The following is a 14,469-nucleotide window of genomic DNA, read 5'->3' as shown; positions in this document are numbered from 1 at the left end:
GTACTAGGTTTAGACTTCTCTTTAGAGCAAAAACTCCAGTGGATGGTCGGGTATCAGGAAAGAGGAGCTATCTGGGGAACATATCCTGCTTAGTTCCCTCTCTTCCAGTGCTCAAGATTTTTAATCTCTTTCTTACCTTCTTTTAACTCTTGAATCATCCAGTAATAAAGCCGCACCCAGACAGTCTCATCTTGGAGGCAGTTCAGATAGTGTAACAGCGGAGTGCTTCTGAGCACTGAGCACATCTGGGATGGAAGCTGCAAAGGAAGTCCAGTTTAGTCTGTGAATGAGAGGAGCACAGGGAGGAAGGCAGCCAAAGTGCTGGGCCAGCCAGGGCCTGGTCACTCACCTGTATGTACTGGATATTCTCCAAGAGCTGTGAGAACGTGTGGAGCTGCTCTATGGGGATGCAATTCTGAGCACTGCGCATCATTCCCAGGCCGGCTTCCTCATCCTGCTCTTCATCAAAGAGCGGTCTGCTGGTGGGCTTTGGTATAAAGCAGCCAGAATTCCATTTCTGAGCAGAAAGACAACAACCCATAATGCTTTCAGCGAGTCTGGTCGGCCCCAAACTTTCAACACAAAAAACCAGGATGAAAGTGGCTCAGGTCATGGTCTCTTAGGTGGCTCTGATGAAATATCACATAAACAATACTAGAAAAACCACTTCAATAAGTCTCATCGTCTGAAAAGTTGAAAGTGACTTGGAAAGAAAGCCCCGTATCCCTTGGGTCATAGAGGCTTACCTTTCTTTGAGGCTGGTGATCAGCAACGTCAATACTTGGTTTCACAGACAATAATGGGGATGACTGATGTCTTTGCTTCACAATAAAGACGGCTGCCTGCCAGATATTATCTGAGGACTTATAGTAAAACTGTAAATTGAAAAGTCCATTACATTTGTGGCAACAAACCCAGGGGTAGCACAGATTCTAAAACTCTCCCCGAAGTGCAATTTAAGAATTACAAAACTTCTAAGCTCCCATTCGTCTACTGAAGAAGATTTTTCCTGTCCCGATTTTCTATAACGTATTTATCTTCCCCACTTAGTAATTCTTACCCGCATCTTGCAAATTTGTCATTCTCCAAACATTTTTTTTTTTTTTTTTTGGTTGAGGTAATTGGGGTTAAGTGATTGGCCCAGGGTCACACAGCTTGGAAGTCTGAGGCCAGATTTGAACTCAGGTCCTCCTGACGTCAGGGCTGGTGCTCTATCCACTGTGCCACTTAGCTGCCCTTACATTTTTTTTTTTTTTTTAAACACAGAATTACATGAAAATTATCCATGCATCTATTTTGAAAATTAAAAGGTTTAATTAAAAAAAAAAAAAAAAAAAAAAAGGAAAAAAATACGGAATTGCAACACGATTAATGTTACATTCTGACCATTCTTGAATCCAAAGGACACAGATTTCCATCTCAGCACAGACATAGAGCATACCCTCACTTCCTTACCTTCCTTCTTGGAGGCAAAGTAATGGTAATCAAGTTGGGACAATAGGATTTATACAAGGACAACAGGGCCTGGAGATAAGGCTGCATCCCCTGCAATGTAATAAGAGAAGATGAAAAGGATGTCAAAAATAGGAGAGATAGGAGAGAACTCTGCCATAAAATGGCCAAGAGATGGCACAGCCGTTGCAAGCAAGTGCTAACTGCTACCCAGACAAAGGGGATGGTAGAAAGCAAAGAAACAGGAGGTTTAGACAAAACTCCCAGTAAGCCCAGAGCATGCAACTTGTGGTACTGAGCCAAGTCTTAATGGCGCTTCAACCACGTCTAGTGCATAGACCTCCTACGTTACTACATCTTTTCCTCCGTGTCTGCTCCCTTTTTCTGTCCATTCTCCCCATCCCATGCTTTTGGCTGAACAATTTAGGAACCATCGCTGTGACCGGCACTGGCACCACCACCTGCTAGTCAGTCAGTCAACAAACATTAAGTACCAACTATGTGCCGGGCACTGTGACAAGAGTTGAGGATGGAAAAGAGGGCAAAAAAACCTACAAAAAGCTCCTCAAGGAACTCATGGAATAACGGGGGAGACAACCAGCAGATATGTACAAAGAAGTTGCTTCCACGATAAATAGGAGCCATCTAACAGAGGGAAAGCACTAGAATTAAGAGGATCGGGTAAGTTTTCTATTAGAACATGGGATTTTAGCTGGGACTTGAAGCTGAGGAAATACACATGAGGAAGGAGCACATTTCGGCTCAGGGGACGGCCAGAGTTCAGGGACAGGGGGTCTTATTTATATAGCAGCAAGTGGGTCAGCATCACTAGATGGAAGAGTAACATGTCAGATTGAAGGCAGGTGGGGGAAGACAGGCAAAAAGTTACAAAGGGCTCTGAAGGTCAAGCAGAGAATTCTGGTTTTGCTCCTGGAGGCAAAAGGAAGCCACAGTAGTTTATTGAGAGTCTGTGTGTGTGTGTGTGTGTGTGTGTCTATGTGTGTGCATGTGTGTGACGTGGCTGAACCTGTATTAGGAAAATCACTTCTCTGGCTGAATGAAGGATGGACTGGAGCAGAGAGAAACTTGAGGCAAGCAGCCCCAGCCCCCAGCAGCTATTGTTAATGGTCTAATGGTAAGGTGATGAGGCCTGCTCCAGGGTGACAATAGGGTCAGAAGAGCAAAGGGGACGTATTGGAGGAAATGCAGCAAAGGTGAATTTGACAGGCTCTGACAGCAGCTTAGATATGGGGAGGGAGGGAAGGGAGAAGAGTTCATGAGTCTGAGGGATTGGGAGGAAGGTGGTGCTCTCTACAGTAATAAGGAAGGTAGGAGGGGACCAGAGTTCAGGAAGGAAAGATAATGAATACGGTTTTGGCCACAATGAGTTTCAGTTCAGCCACTCAGGTTGCCTGAAAGGCAGTTGGAGATGCAAGGTTAGAAGTTGGCTGGGAGGTGGGGAAGCACAAAGATGCTCATTAAATCCTTGGGAGCTGGATCATGGAATGAAGTAGGACAGAGGGAGAAGTAAAGAGTGCACAGGGCAGAAACAGACTGATAAAGTACTTTTCAATTTCAAAAAACCTTCCCTCCTAGCAGCCCAGGGAGATGGCAGTTCAAGGATCTCCACATCACAGAGGAAAGCACAGAGGCTCAGGAAAGCAGCATGACCTGCTCCAAGTCCCAGAGTTGCTTGATAGCCAAACCTGGGGTTCTGACCCAGAAGTCCTGCTTCTGACTGAGGGCTCTTTCCAGTCGACCAAACCACCTCATCCCTATTTTGGTCCAGATCTGTGATTCTATTGGTGGGAACTCTTAGTATGGCAATAGCTCGTGCCAATGTGCAGCAGCAACACGTGACCACTAAAAGCCTTTGAGACATTAAGAGGGTTGGTAATGGGCCCAGTTCTCCAGCACGTCTTCCCGTTGCCACGTTCAGGTCTCTGCCCACTATTTCCCAATGTCCACTGGTGGCACATGCAGGGGAGAGACCTTACCCGCTTCTGATTTAGATGCCAAAGGAGAAACCAAAGTAGGGAGTAGGATGGGGGAAATAGCCACATCCTAGAGTTACAATTACAGAAAGATTCACTGGCAAATATCTCAATAGTACAAGGCCAAGTGACATACATCTAGTGGAGATTTGGGTTTTCGCTAAATCAACATATGATCAGAGGATGATAAGTTATTACTGCTTGACAACTGTGCCTTTGGTCTATTTGATTATTCAGAACTATCATACCCCATTGGAGTAAATTGGAAAAGTATTCAAATTGCTTTACTATAGAGGGCAACGTTACTGACTAAATATTCTTAAAATATGGGGGCCTGCTGCTGTTGGGACTTAGAAATCTTGTTATGAAAATACTCATTCAATGAAAACACTGTTAAGCCTTGAGCCAGAGTCTTGAACGGTGATATTAATAATAGAGGACAAGCCAGTAAGCCCTGGCAGTGAGGAGCAGCACCATCAGCATTGGGATCATGACCTCTTGATGGGTCTGCACATAAGCATGCTGTGAGCCTAGGGACCAAGCTTTCGCCTTCTTGAACTACTGCTTAATCTTCTATAAATGAGAATAACACTCACAGCATTCGGAAGTGGAATAATAATAATAATTATCATTATCGTCTCCACCAGGTGGTGTCTGAGCATTCTGTCCTCCTTTTTCTTCCAGATCCAGCTCAAAAGCCATCTACAGGCTTCCAGAAGCCTTCCCTCATCTCCCAGTTATTGCAGCTCTCTTTCCCCAAAAGGCCTTGTGTGCACTTCTCTGTGCATGCGTTGTATCCACCAAGAGAATACCAGTTCCTGGAGGTCAGGGAGGGTTTTTGATTCTGTCTCTCTCTTCAGGACCCAGCATCATATCTGGCACATGGCAGTTAGTTACTAAGTTCAGTTTGAAGATATTATACTGAGACTTGGGGACACCTGTATTTGCTGTTGAAGTCCTCATGCACAGACCTGAAAATGGCTCACGACCTCTACCCCCAGAACCTTGATAATGCAAGCAGCATCATTAACAAAGAAAAATTTGAATGTGCAAATGGTACTGCCTCTTGTGCTAAAGCAGTTTTAATGGAGTAAGAATTTAGCAGTACATAGACCAGTAATACTGTCTGGAACTGGTCCCCAGGAACCATCTGCTCATTTAATTTTTTGTTAAAGTGTGATCTCCCACAACGACTAAGGTAGCCCATGTCCTTACCCAATGTCTCAATGGTCATCCATGAGTCTACTCACCATCCTGGACTGGAGTTCAAGTAATTTCCTCACACGAAAGGGTTTGACTAATTAAAAAAAGCAAAATTAGCATAAAGATGCCAGGCATCGTGGGATACAAATAAAATCAAAATATAAGCAAGAATTTACTCGGCTCTCTACAAGACTCAGTTCACTCCACCTCATCTTGCAAATCAGGATGGGGAGAAGCTATAATGGTCAGTTATGGCCCTGAGACCCTGCTCACCAGAAGTTCTTGCAATGAAGCAAGACTATCATTCCCATGTCACTCTCAAATTTTGCAGAATTGACAGCGAAGATGTGAAGTAAGAATGCTCACCGTTCTCCTTCCTGGTCAGCAGATACAATAAGTTACTGATGTAAGTACCCTGTGAAGAAAGAGCAGGGATAAAAGGCGAGTGAACTCCACAGTCACGTGTTGTATCTGAGCTTCCCCAAATACATTTCCTCAAAGAAAAGGGAGAAATGCATGGTGGGAGTGAGCAGGTGGCAGCACGTCACCAACAATAACCTGCCCACCAGAAGTGAGGAGGGCCAGAGACAAATTTTTCGTGGGCAGTCAGAGAACAAGGATTAGGGATGGTAGTTGGCCAAGCCAAGGGCTGCACCGTAACCCATTGTATAATCCAATGGGCAAAAGAAGACCTCCATTTTCAGCACTTCAATTACAACGTTCACAGGGTGAAGACTCACCATATAAAGGCCACAAACTGGCAGCAAGGGGGCCAAGAAACAAGCAGAGCAACAACAAATGACTTGATTGTGTTTTGCCCAACTAAAGTTTAGCAATGTAACTGTTAGAGAGTTTATAAATCTCTTCTTTCAAGTCTTCTCTCCTCCCAGCTGAAGACCTCACCAAATACTTTACTATGAATCTAGGCCATTAGGCAGGAAGTCTCTCTTCTTTACCTCTCCAGTTATCTCCTGTCTCTGCTGATGAGAGAGCCGTTCTCTCTAAGATCAATCCCTCGGCCTGGCCCCTTGACCACCTCCCATCCTATCTTCTCCAGCAGATGGTCTTCCAATCATTCTGGGTCTTTCTAATCTTCCATCTCAGCCTATCCACTGGCTCTTTCCTGCTGCCAAGTCTCTCCCACTTTTAGAATACCCCAATTGTTCCAACCAACCCCCACTAGCTCCTGTCTTATGGTTCTCTTTTCTCTGACAACCTCTTTGAGAAAGCTGTTCATATCCATTGCCTCCCTCCTTTTCTTCAGTCTCTTCTCAACCTCTCACAGTGCCATCATCATTCAAGTGAGCCTGCTTTCTCTCAAGTGACTTAACAAGTACTTAACTGTCAAAGAGTATGGCCTTTTCTCAGTCCTAATCCTCTGTGATCTCCTCATAGCATTTAACACTGCTGACCACCTTCTTCCTGGGCACAACAGTCTCCTTGGGTTAGCAAACCACTTCTTACTCGCAATTCCCCTCCAACCTGCCAAGACACACTTGCACTCCTCCACACACAACACTTCATCTGCCACCATTCTTCCACGTCTGCAAAACTCCCTCTCCTCATTCTTACCTTTTGGAATGAAGCCTTCTCTGGTCCTGCCCCGCTCTGCCTGCTCCCCATACCTTCCTTTCCAAGACTAACCTGTGTCTGTAGCTTCTTCCTTCAGAATGTAAGCTTCCTAGGGGCAGAGGCTCTGCTTTGAATCATCAGGATCTTGCACAGTGCCTAGCACACAGCAGACTCTGATTAAATGCTTGGCCAATAACTAAGCTAGCAAGTACTTACTATTTCCTCTTCACTGCAACCTCCGAACCTGCAAATCAATTCTGAGACTTCAGACATAATTTTAAACGGCCTAAATTTAGTGAGATGCTTCAATTCCATCATCTCCTCCATAATCGTTCATTTTTAACCAAACCAAACAAATTTTATATGAAATACAAGTCTTTGTGTGAAAGCTTGCCACTTCCTAAACAGCTTCTACCCATTATATGCTTCTGATACAATTGAAAGTATATAATTAAGCTCTCATTTAGAAATATGTGAGGGCTTTGGGGGGTATTGCCAAACATTGTCTCAGTATCTCATCTGTAAAAGACTGAAATGCCTTTCTTAACAGGATACGAATTCAAGAACTAAATATTTGCCCATGTGTGGAACTGTTAACTACCACAGCTGAAGCACTGAAAAGCTGGACTGCAATTTAAATTACATGCAATGGATATTCCAGGGAGGTTGGAAAAAGGATTGTTTAAAAAAAAAAAATCTAGTCCATGAAGCACATGACTTGCTGCAAAGAAGCCAAAAAGAAGCCTTTAAGATTTTCATGTCAAACGGTTCTTCCTGACCCACATCAGTAGATGAGGTCAGACCATTCCTGGTGTGGTGGTACCTTGGAACTCGGGATCACCATCCGTGAACATGAGAGTCTGAGTTAAACTCAAGCACTAATCTCTACTCCAGAACCCGAGGCTGGAGATATGAGTAAACAGAAGAAGTCACCAAACATAATGAACAAAAAACTTGGACTGAGAAAAACCCAAAGGATATGCCTACAACAAGAGAGTAATAACTTTATCAAAATTCTAAGTAGTGCTTTGGTAAAAATATCTTGACCAGAAGGACCATAAGAAATCAAACAACAGATACAAAATGGAACAGCTAGAGAGGAGGAAAAAAAAGGGGGCAAGGAGAATTATTACTTTACAACAGAACTTACCTGAAAAGGAAAACAGGCCAAAATAAATATGAGGCAAGAAAAAAATGTTAAAACAGAATCAAAAGATTGAACAAAAGAAAATGTAGGGTACATATTATTAAAGAGCACTGACGTGAAAAATAAATCAAGAAGAGATAATCTAAGAATCATCAGATTACCTACAAAAGCATGACCAACACGTACACATATATACAAATTTCACATTTGAAGAAATCAGAAATGAAAATAGCCTTGGATCTCTCAGAACTAAAGGGAAAAGTAAAAAGGGAAAAAAGACTTTGGAATGAAAATTCCCAGGAATATCAAATCATAATCAAAACCCAAAGTTTTTAAGTTCTAGCAGTCAAAAATTAAAGCACCAAGGAGTAACAGTCAGGATCCCACAAGATTTAGATGCTGTCACCATAAAAAAGAACCTTTGGAAGATGATATTCCAAAAAGCAAAGGATAAAAGGTTTGCAACTAAGAATAACCTATCTGGCCAAGTTGAGTAGAAGACTATATAATATAGTATGAGATTATATGGGGGTAATTTGGCCTTGAAGATGTCCAAAAATTTCTGATGAAAAGGCAGAAGTGAGCAGCTACTCTGAAATGGAAAAGAGTAAAACTTGTACAGAAAAGAGAGAGGGAGAGCATTTGTTATGCACTTACTATGTGCCAGGTTCTGTGCTAAGTGCTAGGAATAGAAATACAAAAAAATACAAAAGTCTCAATCTTCAAGGAGTTTACATTCCAGTGGAAGAAGATATGTACTGACATATATTAACATGTTATTATATCTTATTAACATGTATTAACATAAAAAGTAGCTGAAAAGAAGAGAGGCAGGAAAAAAATTTGTTAATTGAAAAAGAAATTAAAATGTAATTTAATTTAAAAAGATAAGCTAAGCAGGGAGCCTGGGAGTGGATTTTTTTTTTTTTAATATTCTCAGAGGAAAGGCAAGAGGGCTACACTAGAGAGGAAAGGAAGAGGAAACTCACCCTTCTATGATAGGGGTGTTTTGAGATGAAAAGTATACAAAAACATGGAGAAAGAGGTGGGGATAACAGGCATCCTATGAACTTCAATTTTATCTGAAATTAATTTTCCCATTGAGTCAATTAAAAATAATTTTTAAGTAGTCATCCATCCCACCCAAGAAACCCAAGCAACTCTAAACCAATTAAGAACCCCTTAAGATTTTCACATTAAGCTGTACAACGAGGAGTACCAACTTGTCACTCTCCTCAGGTTCCTAGAAAAGCACAACAGTTGAACCATGCTCAGGTCAAAGCAGAAATCAGGCATGAATGGCCAGAAATACTAATAATAAATGTTAAGAATGATATTATTAAGTAATAATAAATCATCAAAGCACTAGAGAAAGAGGATTGAAGAGCAAACTCCATGTCTCAAAGTCATGACAAAATCTTTCAATTTCCACTTTCCTACTTCTGTCAACAGCCAGGTCTCTGAGATTCTCCCCAGTGGACAGCAACCAGGTCTCACTGTTTAAAGAATATTTCATCAAAGCACTATGCAAGTCCTACAGCACATCACTGGTATAAAAGCCACCTTAGGTTCTGAAAACCTCTTTCAATGAAGCTCACCTAGAGTAGACCAAGCAGATGGGAAAGACCTGGTGAAAGACTTTTAAGTCAGACTACGGTCTGAGGTCCAACATGACTAAGTACAAGAAAAGTGATCACCAGAGCAGCCAGAGATCAATTTTTCGATCTCTAAAGTTCTCAGAAGATAAGATAAAATACGTGGGAGTCTACCTGCCAAGGCAAAGTCAGGAACTATATGAACACAACTACAAAACACTTTCCACACAAATAAAATCAGATCTAATCAACTGGAAAAATATCAAGTGCTCTTGGGTAGGCCGAGAGAATATAATAAAAATGACAATACCGCCAAAATTAATCTACTTCTTCAGTGCCATACCAATCAAACTCCCAAGATATTATTTTACAGAGCTAGAAAAAAATAACAATGTTCATATGGAAGAACAAAAGGTCAAGTATCTCAAGGGAATTAATTTTTAAAAATTGCAAATGAAGGTGGCCTAGCTGTGCCAGACTTAAAACTATATTATAAAGCAGCAGTCAGCAAAACCATTTGGTACTGGCTAAGAAACATGGAATAGATTAGGTTCACCAGACAAAATAGTCAATGAGTATAATAATCTAGTGTTTGACAAACACAAGACCCCAGCTTTTGGGATAAGAACTCACTATCTGACAAAAACTGCTGGGAAAATTGAAAACTAGTATGGCAGAAACTAGGCACTGACCCATACCTAACACTGTATACCAAGATAAGGTTGAAGTGGGTTCATAATTTTGACATAAAGAGTGATATTATAAGCAAATCAGAAGAACATAAGATAGCTTACCTCTCAAATGTGTGAAGGAAGAATTGGAGTTCATTAGTGAACACAAAATAGTTAATTTTGATTATATTAAGTTAAAAAGTTTTTTGTACAAACAAAACTAATGCAGACAAGATTAGAAGCAAAGCAATACATGGGGGAAAAAAGTTTAGATTCAAGGGTTCCGATAAAGGCCTCATTTCTAAAATATAGAGAGAATTGACTCAAATTTATAAGAATTCAAGCCGTTCTCCAATTGACAAATGGTCAAAGAATATGAACAATTTTCAGATGAAGAACTGAAACCATTTCTATCCATATGAAAAGGTGCTCTAAATCACTACTAATCAGACAACTGCAAATTAAGACAACTCTAAGGTAACCCTATACTCCTCAGATTGGCTATGACAGGGAAAGATAATGGTGAATGCTGGAGGGGATGTGGGAAAACTGGGACACTGATATATTGGTTGGTAAAGTTGTAAATGGATCCAACTATTGTGGAGAGGAATTTGGAACTATGCCCAAAGAGTTATCAAACTGTGCACCCTTTGATCCAGCAGTGTTTCTACTGGGCCTGTTGTTGGAATCTTTACAAACTGTTAAGCCATTGGAGTTGATAGAGACAATAATTATCTAATTTGGCATGGTTCAATATGATTGATTTGTTCTTAGAAGGAGATATTTTGGGCCAGAACTTGAAACAAGGTACTAAGTACAACTGATAGAAACGATGCTTGTGTTCACACCTTTAGAGATCTCATAAGTATCTAAGTACTCAATGGAGTTCACACGTTTGGGAGAGTTCAGGGTTTAGAAAGAGATACCCAAATTCACACCTCCCTTAGGGCCAGAGAGCACTCTGGGAGATAACCCAGAATCCCTCTGTCTCCAGAAGGAAGAGTTAACCTTTGGGAGATCATATATATACAGGAAGCTCTTAGAGCTTGAGAGAGTTTTCTTGCGAACATTGACTGGAGTCGGAGAGGAGCACTCTGGGAGGAAGCCCATAAGCCCTATCTTGGAGGCAAGAGAGATTGCATTGCATCTTCTACCTTGGTGCTGACTGGAGGCTGAAGAAAGCAGAGGCAACTTTTTGTAGTGGCTAGAAACTGGAAACTGAATGGATGTCCATCAGTTGGAGAATGGCTGAATAAATTGTGGTATATGAATATTATGGAATATTACTGTTCAGTAAGAAATGACCAACAGGATGTTTTCAGAAAGGCCTGGAGAGACTTACACGAACTGCTGCTGAGTGAAATGAGTAGGACCAGGAGATCATTATATACTTCAACAACAATACTATATGATGACCAGTTCTGATGGACCTGGCCATCCTCAGCAACGAGATCAGTTCCAATGGAGCAGTAATGAACTGAACCAGCTACGTCCAGAGAAACAACTCTGGGAGATGACTAAAAACCATTACATTGAATTCCCAATCCCTATATTTATGCACACCTGCATTTTGGATTTCCTTCACAAGCTAATTGTACAATATTTCAGAGTCTGATTCTTTTTATACAGCAAAATAATGTTTTGGTCATGTATACTTATTGTGTATCTAATTTATATTTTAATGTATTTAACATCTACTGGTCATCCTGCCATCTAGGGGAGGGGGTGGGGGTAAGAGGTGAAAAATTGGAACAAGAGGTTTGGCAATTGTTAAAGCTGTAAAGTTACCCATGCATATAACCTGTAAATAAAAGGCTATTAAATTAAAAAAAAAAAAAAAAAAAAGAAAGCAGAGGCAGAAGCCAAGGACAAGAGCTCTTAGAACCAGGCAGAGAGATAGGCCTGAGCTAACCGGGCTATATTGAAGGACACAATAAAAGATCTGAACTCTTTTATCACCTGGCTGTGTTTTAGAAAAAGAACACTACAGCCTGTATCCCAAAGAGACCTTAAAGGAGGGAAAGGAACCCACATGTACAAAAATGTTTATGGCAGCTCTTTCTGTAGTGGCAAGGAACTGGAAACTGAGAAGATACCCCTCAGTTGGAGAATGGCTGAATAAGTTATGGTACATGAAATATATCATAATTATTATATTATTATATGAAATATGGAATATTATTATTCTATAAGAAACAATCAGAAGGACGATTTTAGAGAGACCTGAAGAGACTTGCATGAAGTGACACTAAGTGAAATGAGCAGAACCAGGAGATCATTATACACGGCAACAACAAGATTATATGATCAATTCTGGTGGACATGCATCTTTTCAGTAAGATGATTGAGGCCAGTGCCAAAGATCTTGTGATGAAGAGAGCCATCTAACCCAGAGAGAGGACTATGGGAACTGAGTGTGAATCACAACACAGCATTTCCACTCTTTTTGTTGTTGGATTGCATTTTGTTTTCTTTCTCATTTTTTCCTTTTTGATCTGATTTTTCTTGTGTAGCAAGATAATTGCATAAATATATATATATATATTGGGTTTAACATGTTTAACATACATTGCATTACTTGCCATCTAGGGGAGAGGGTTGGAAGTTAGAGGAGGGAAAATTGGAACACAAGGTTTTGTAAGGGCCAATGTTGAAAAATTATCTGTGCATATGTTTTGAAAATAAAAAAGCTTTAATAATAATAAAAAATGAGAAAAAAAAGTTCTCAGAAACTTATCTAATTAAATTTTTAGAAGAGCTGTGATCAATACTGGTGGAGAGAGGATCAGAGCACCCCAGGACTTTGGGCCCATCAAGAGAAGACTGGGCCAGCATTCTCCCAGGCAGCCCAGGTCAAACCCAGGACAAAGAAGCATGGATTTGAAACGCAGCAAGAGACAAAAGATAAACAAAGCCTGCTAGCAGGTCGGACTGTGAATAGGCAGGGCATGCTCTTTGTCTAATGGAGACATAGAAATTATAAAAAATGATTTTCTGAGAATTGGTACATTAGCACTTGTTTAAAAAAAAAAAAAAAAAAAAAACCTTTTTAACAACTGTCCTAGTAAATGATGAGCATTAGAGGTAATTTTCTATCCCATACTAGCCTGTGTTCACAAATACTTCTTAAGTGGGTACAATTTGATCCTATTCATTTGAGATCCATTTTAAATGGCTACAGACAAAGCAGAAAAAGATGGATGATTGGTAGAGGGTAAAGTAGATAATTACATTCCACCATTTGAGAGGTCAGTTCAAGGTTTCATATCATGAACTCCTATATGGTGGAAGAGGGGAGAGGGAGGTCCTTTGAGGTCTGCAAATCTCTTCAGGCAACCTTCATCTCATTCCAATAGTAGCTTTTCTAGAACTGCCTAAAACACCAGCATTTCTCTTCTTCCACTTTTTACAGACACGCAGATCCTTTTAAGGCAGGTGGGTGCTCCATATGTACCTGGGTAGGGCTGACATAATAAATATGCTCTTTAAATAAGTTTGTTACTGCAAAATGGGAGACACTGATACATGCCCTCTAAGCATGGTGTACCCATCAATGAAGGTGTTCAATGAGCAAAGCAGAACCACCACCTTGGGAGGTAGGTACTATATTATTTTACAGACGAGGAAACTGAGGCACAGAGAAATTAAGAGATTTGGTGGAGTCACACAGCTAATAAGTGTTGAAGCCAGCTTGGAACTTGGGTCTTCCTGCCTCCAAAGTCACTCTCTCTCCATTATACAATCATGTGTACTGAAACTAATTTTAATGTGGACGACTGTATGTACTAGGAACGCATGGTGTCTTAAAACACAGCCGTAGGTGGTAATGACACACAGAAATTGCACAATAGCACCAGCAGCATGTTAAGACCAAAAAGAGCCTAGATTCCTAGCAGACACACCAGTTAAAACTCTAAAAATTCACTAGAAAAAATGATGATAAAGAAAATTAGAGAATCAATCAGCTGTAAATTCCTCCAGCCAATACAGGACTGCAGAAAAACACTGCCAGTCATTCCCCAAGTGGCAAATGGTCAAAGGACATGCCCCACAATTCCGAGCTGAGTGGTCTACACATAGGATCAAAGCTCCCGTTAAGAGAGAAGATGTGCAGCAATAGCTAGACAAAAACAGAAGAAGATCCCAATGGGATATGATTATACCCCAGCCACCTCAAACAAAATCTCATCATAATTCTAAAACAAATCAGTTTCCCTCTCCTGGGTTCCACATTTTCATCAACAGGATCATTGGTCTCCAACATATTCTCAGCTTAAAATTTCAATTGTCTTTGATAGCATAGGACAGAATGTGGAGGACAGAAAAGAAAAAAAAAAAACAGTAAAAATTTATGATTTGAGAAGGACAACTGAGCAGAAATAGATGATCATTTCTAAGTCATACATGTGTTAGGCAAACTTCATGTTCACCAGCACCATCATTTTCTGGGCTGGATAAAAAGAAACACACAATTAACAATCAAAACTATGAATGTGAATGGTATAGATACATCTAAAACACAAGTTGCATCAGAACAAATAGAATCCAATCATATGCTTTTTACAGGAAATACCCTTAAAACATCATGACTCACATGGAGGTAAAAAGGAATGGAGTAGCATATAGAATGTTTCAAGAGACTCAAAAAACCAGATTATAGCAAGTGAGATTTTATATCAAGACCAGAGTAAAAACAGATATAATAAAAAGAGATATTTAGGAAAACCATATAATGAATAAAGGTGTCATAGATAATAAACCAATGTCAATCCATACAATAGGTACACTAAACAGCATAAGAAAATTTAATCAAAGTAAAAAAAAATCTAACAAAA

The 14,469-nt window shown here is 40.4% G+C and overlaps 1 protein-coding gene across 1 annotated transcript in view; it reads right to left on the bottom strand.

Annotated features, from left to right (window-relative positions):
• The window catches only part of CENPI (centromere protein I), a 49,578-nt gene that overhangs the window by 21,111 nt on the left and 13,998 nt on the right, over positions 1–14,469 (bottom strand). Inside the window, exons 6-11 of the mRNA XM_031944948.1 lie at positions 5,016–5,064; positions 4,697–4,743; positions 1,456–1,545; positions 747–875; positions 350–517; positions 137–257 (exon numbers count right to left, since the gene is read on the bottom strand). Of these exons, the coding sequence (XP_031800808.1) occupies positions 137–257; positions 350–517; positions 747–875; positions 1,456–1,545; positions 4,697–4,743; positions 5,016–5,064 (604 nt within the window). The remainder of the gene's footprint in view (positions 1–136; positions 258–349; positions 518–746; positions 876–1,455; positions 1,546–4,696; positions 4,744–5,015; positions 5,065–14,469) is intronic.

This window comes from Sarcophilus harrisii, chromosome X, assembly GCF_902635505.1.
Source record: "Sarcophilus harrisii chromosome X, mSarHar1.11, whole genome shotgun sequence".
In the NCBI taxonomy this organism is placed as follows: domain Eukaryota; kingdom Metazoa; phylum Chordata; class Mammalia; order Dasyuromorphia; family Dasyuridae; genus Sarcophilus; species Sarcophilus harrisii.
The sequence above is the reverse complement of the archived record's forward strand: the minus strand, read 5'-3'. Positions and strand labels throughout refer to the sequence as shown.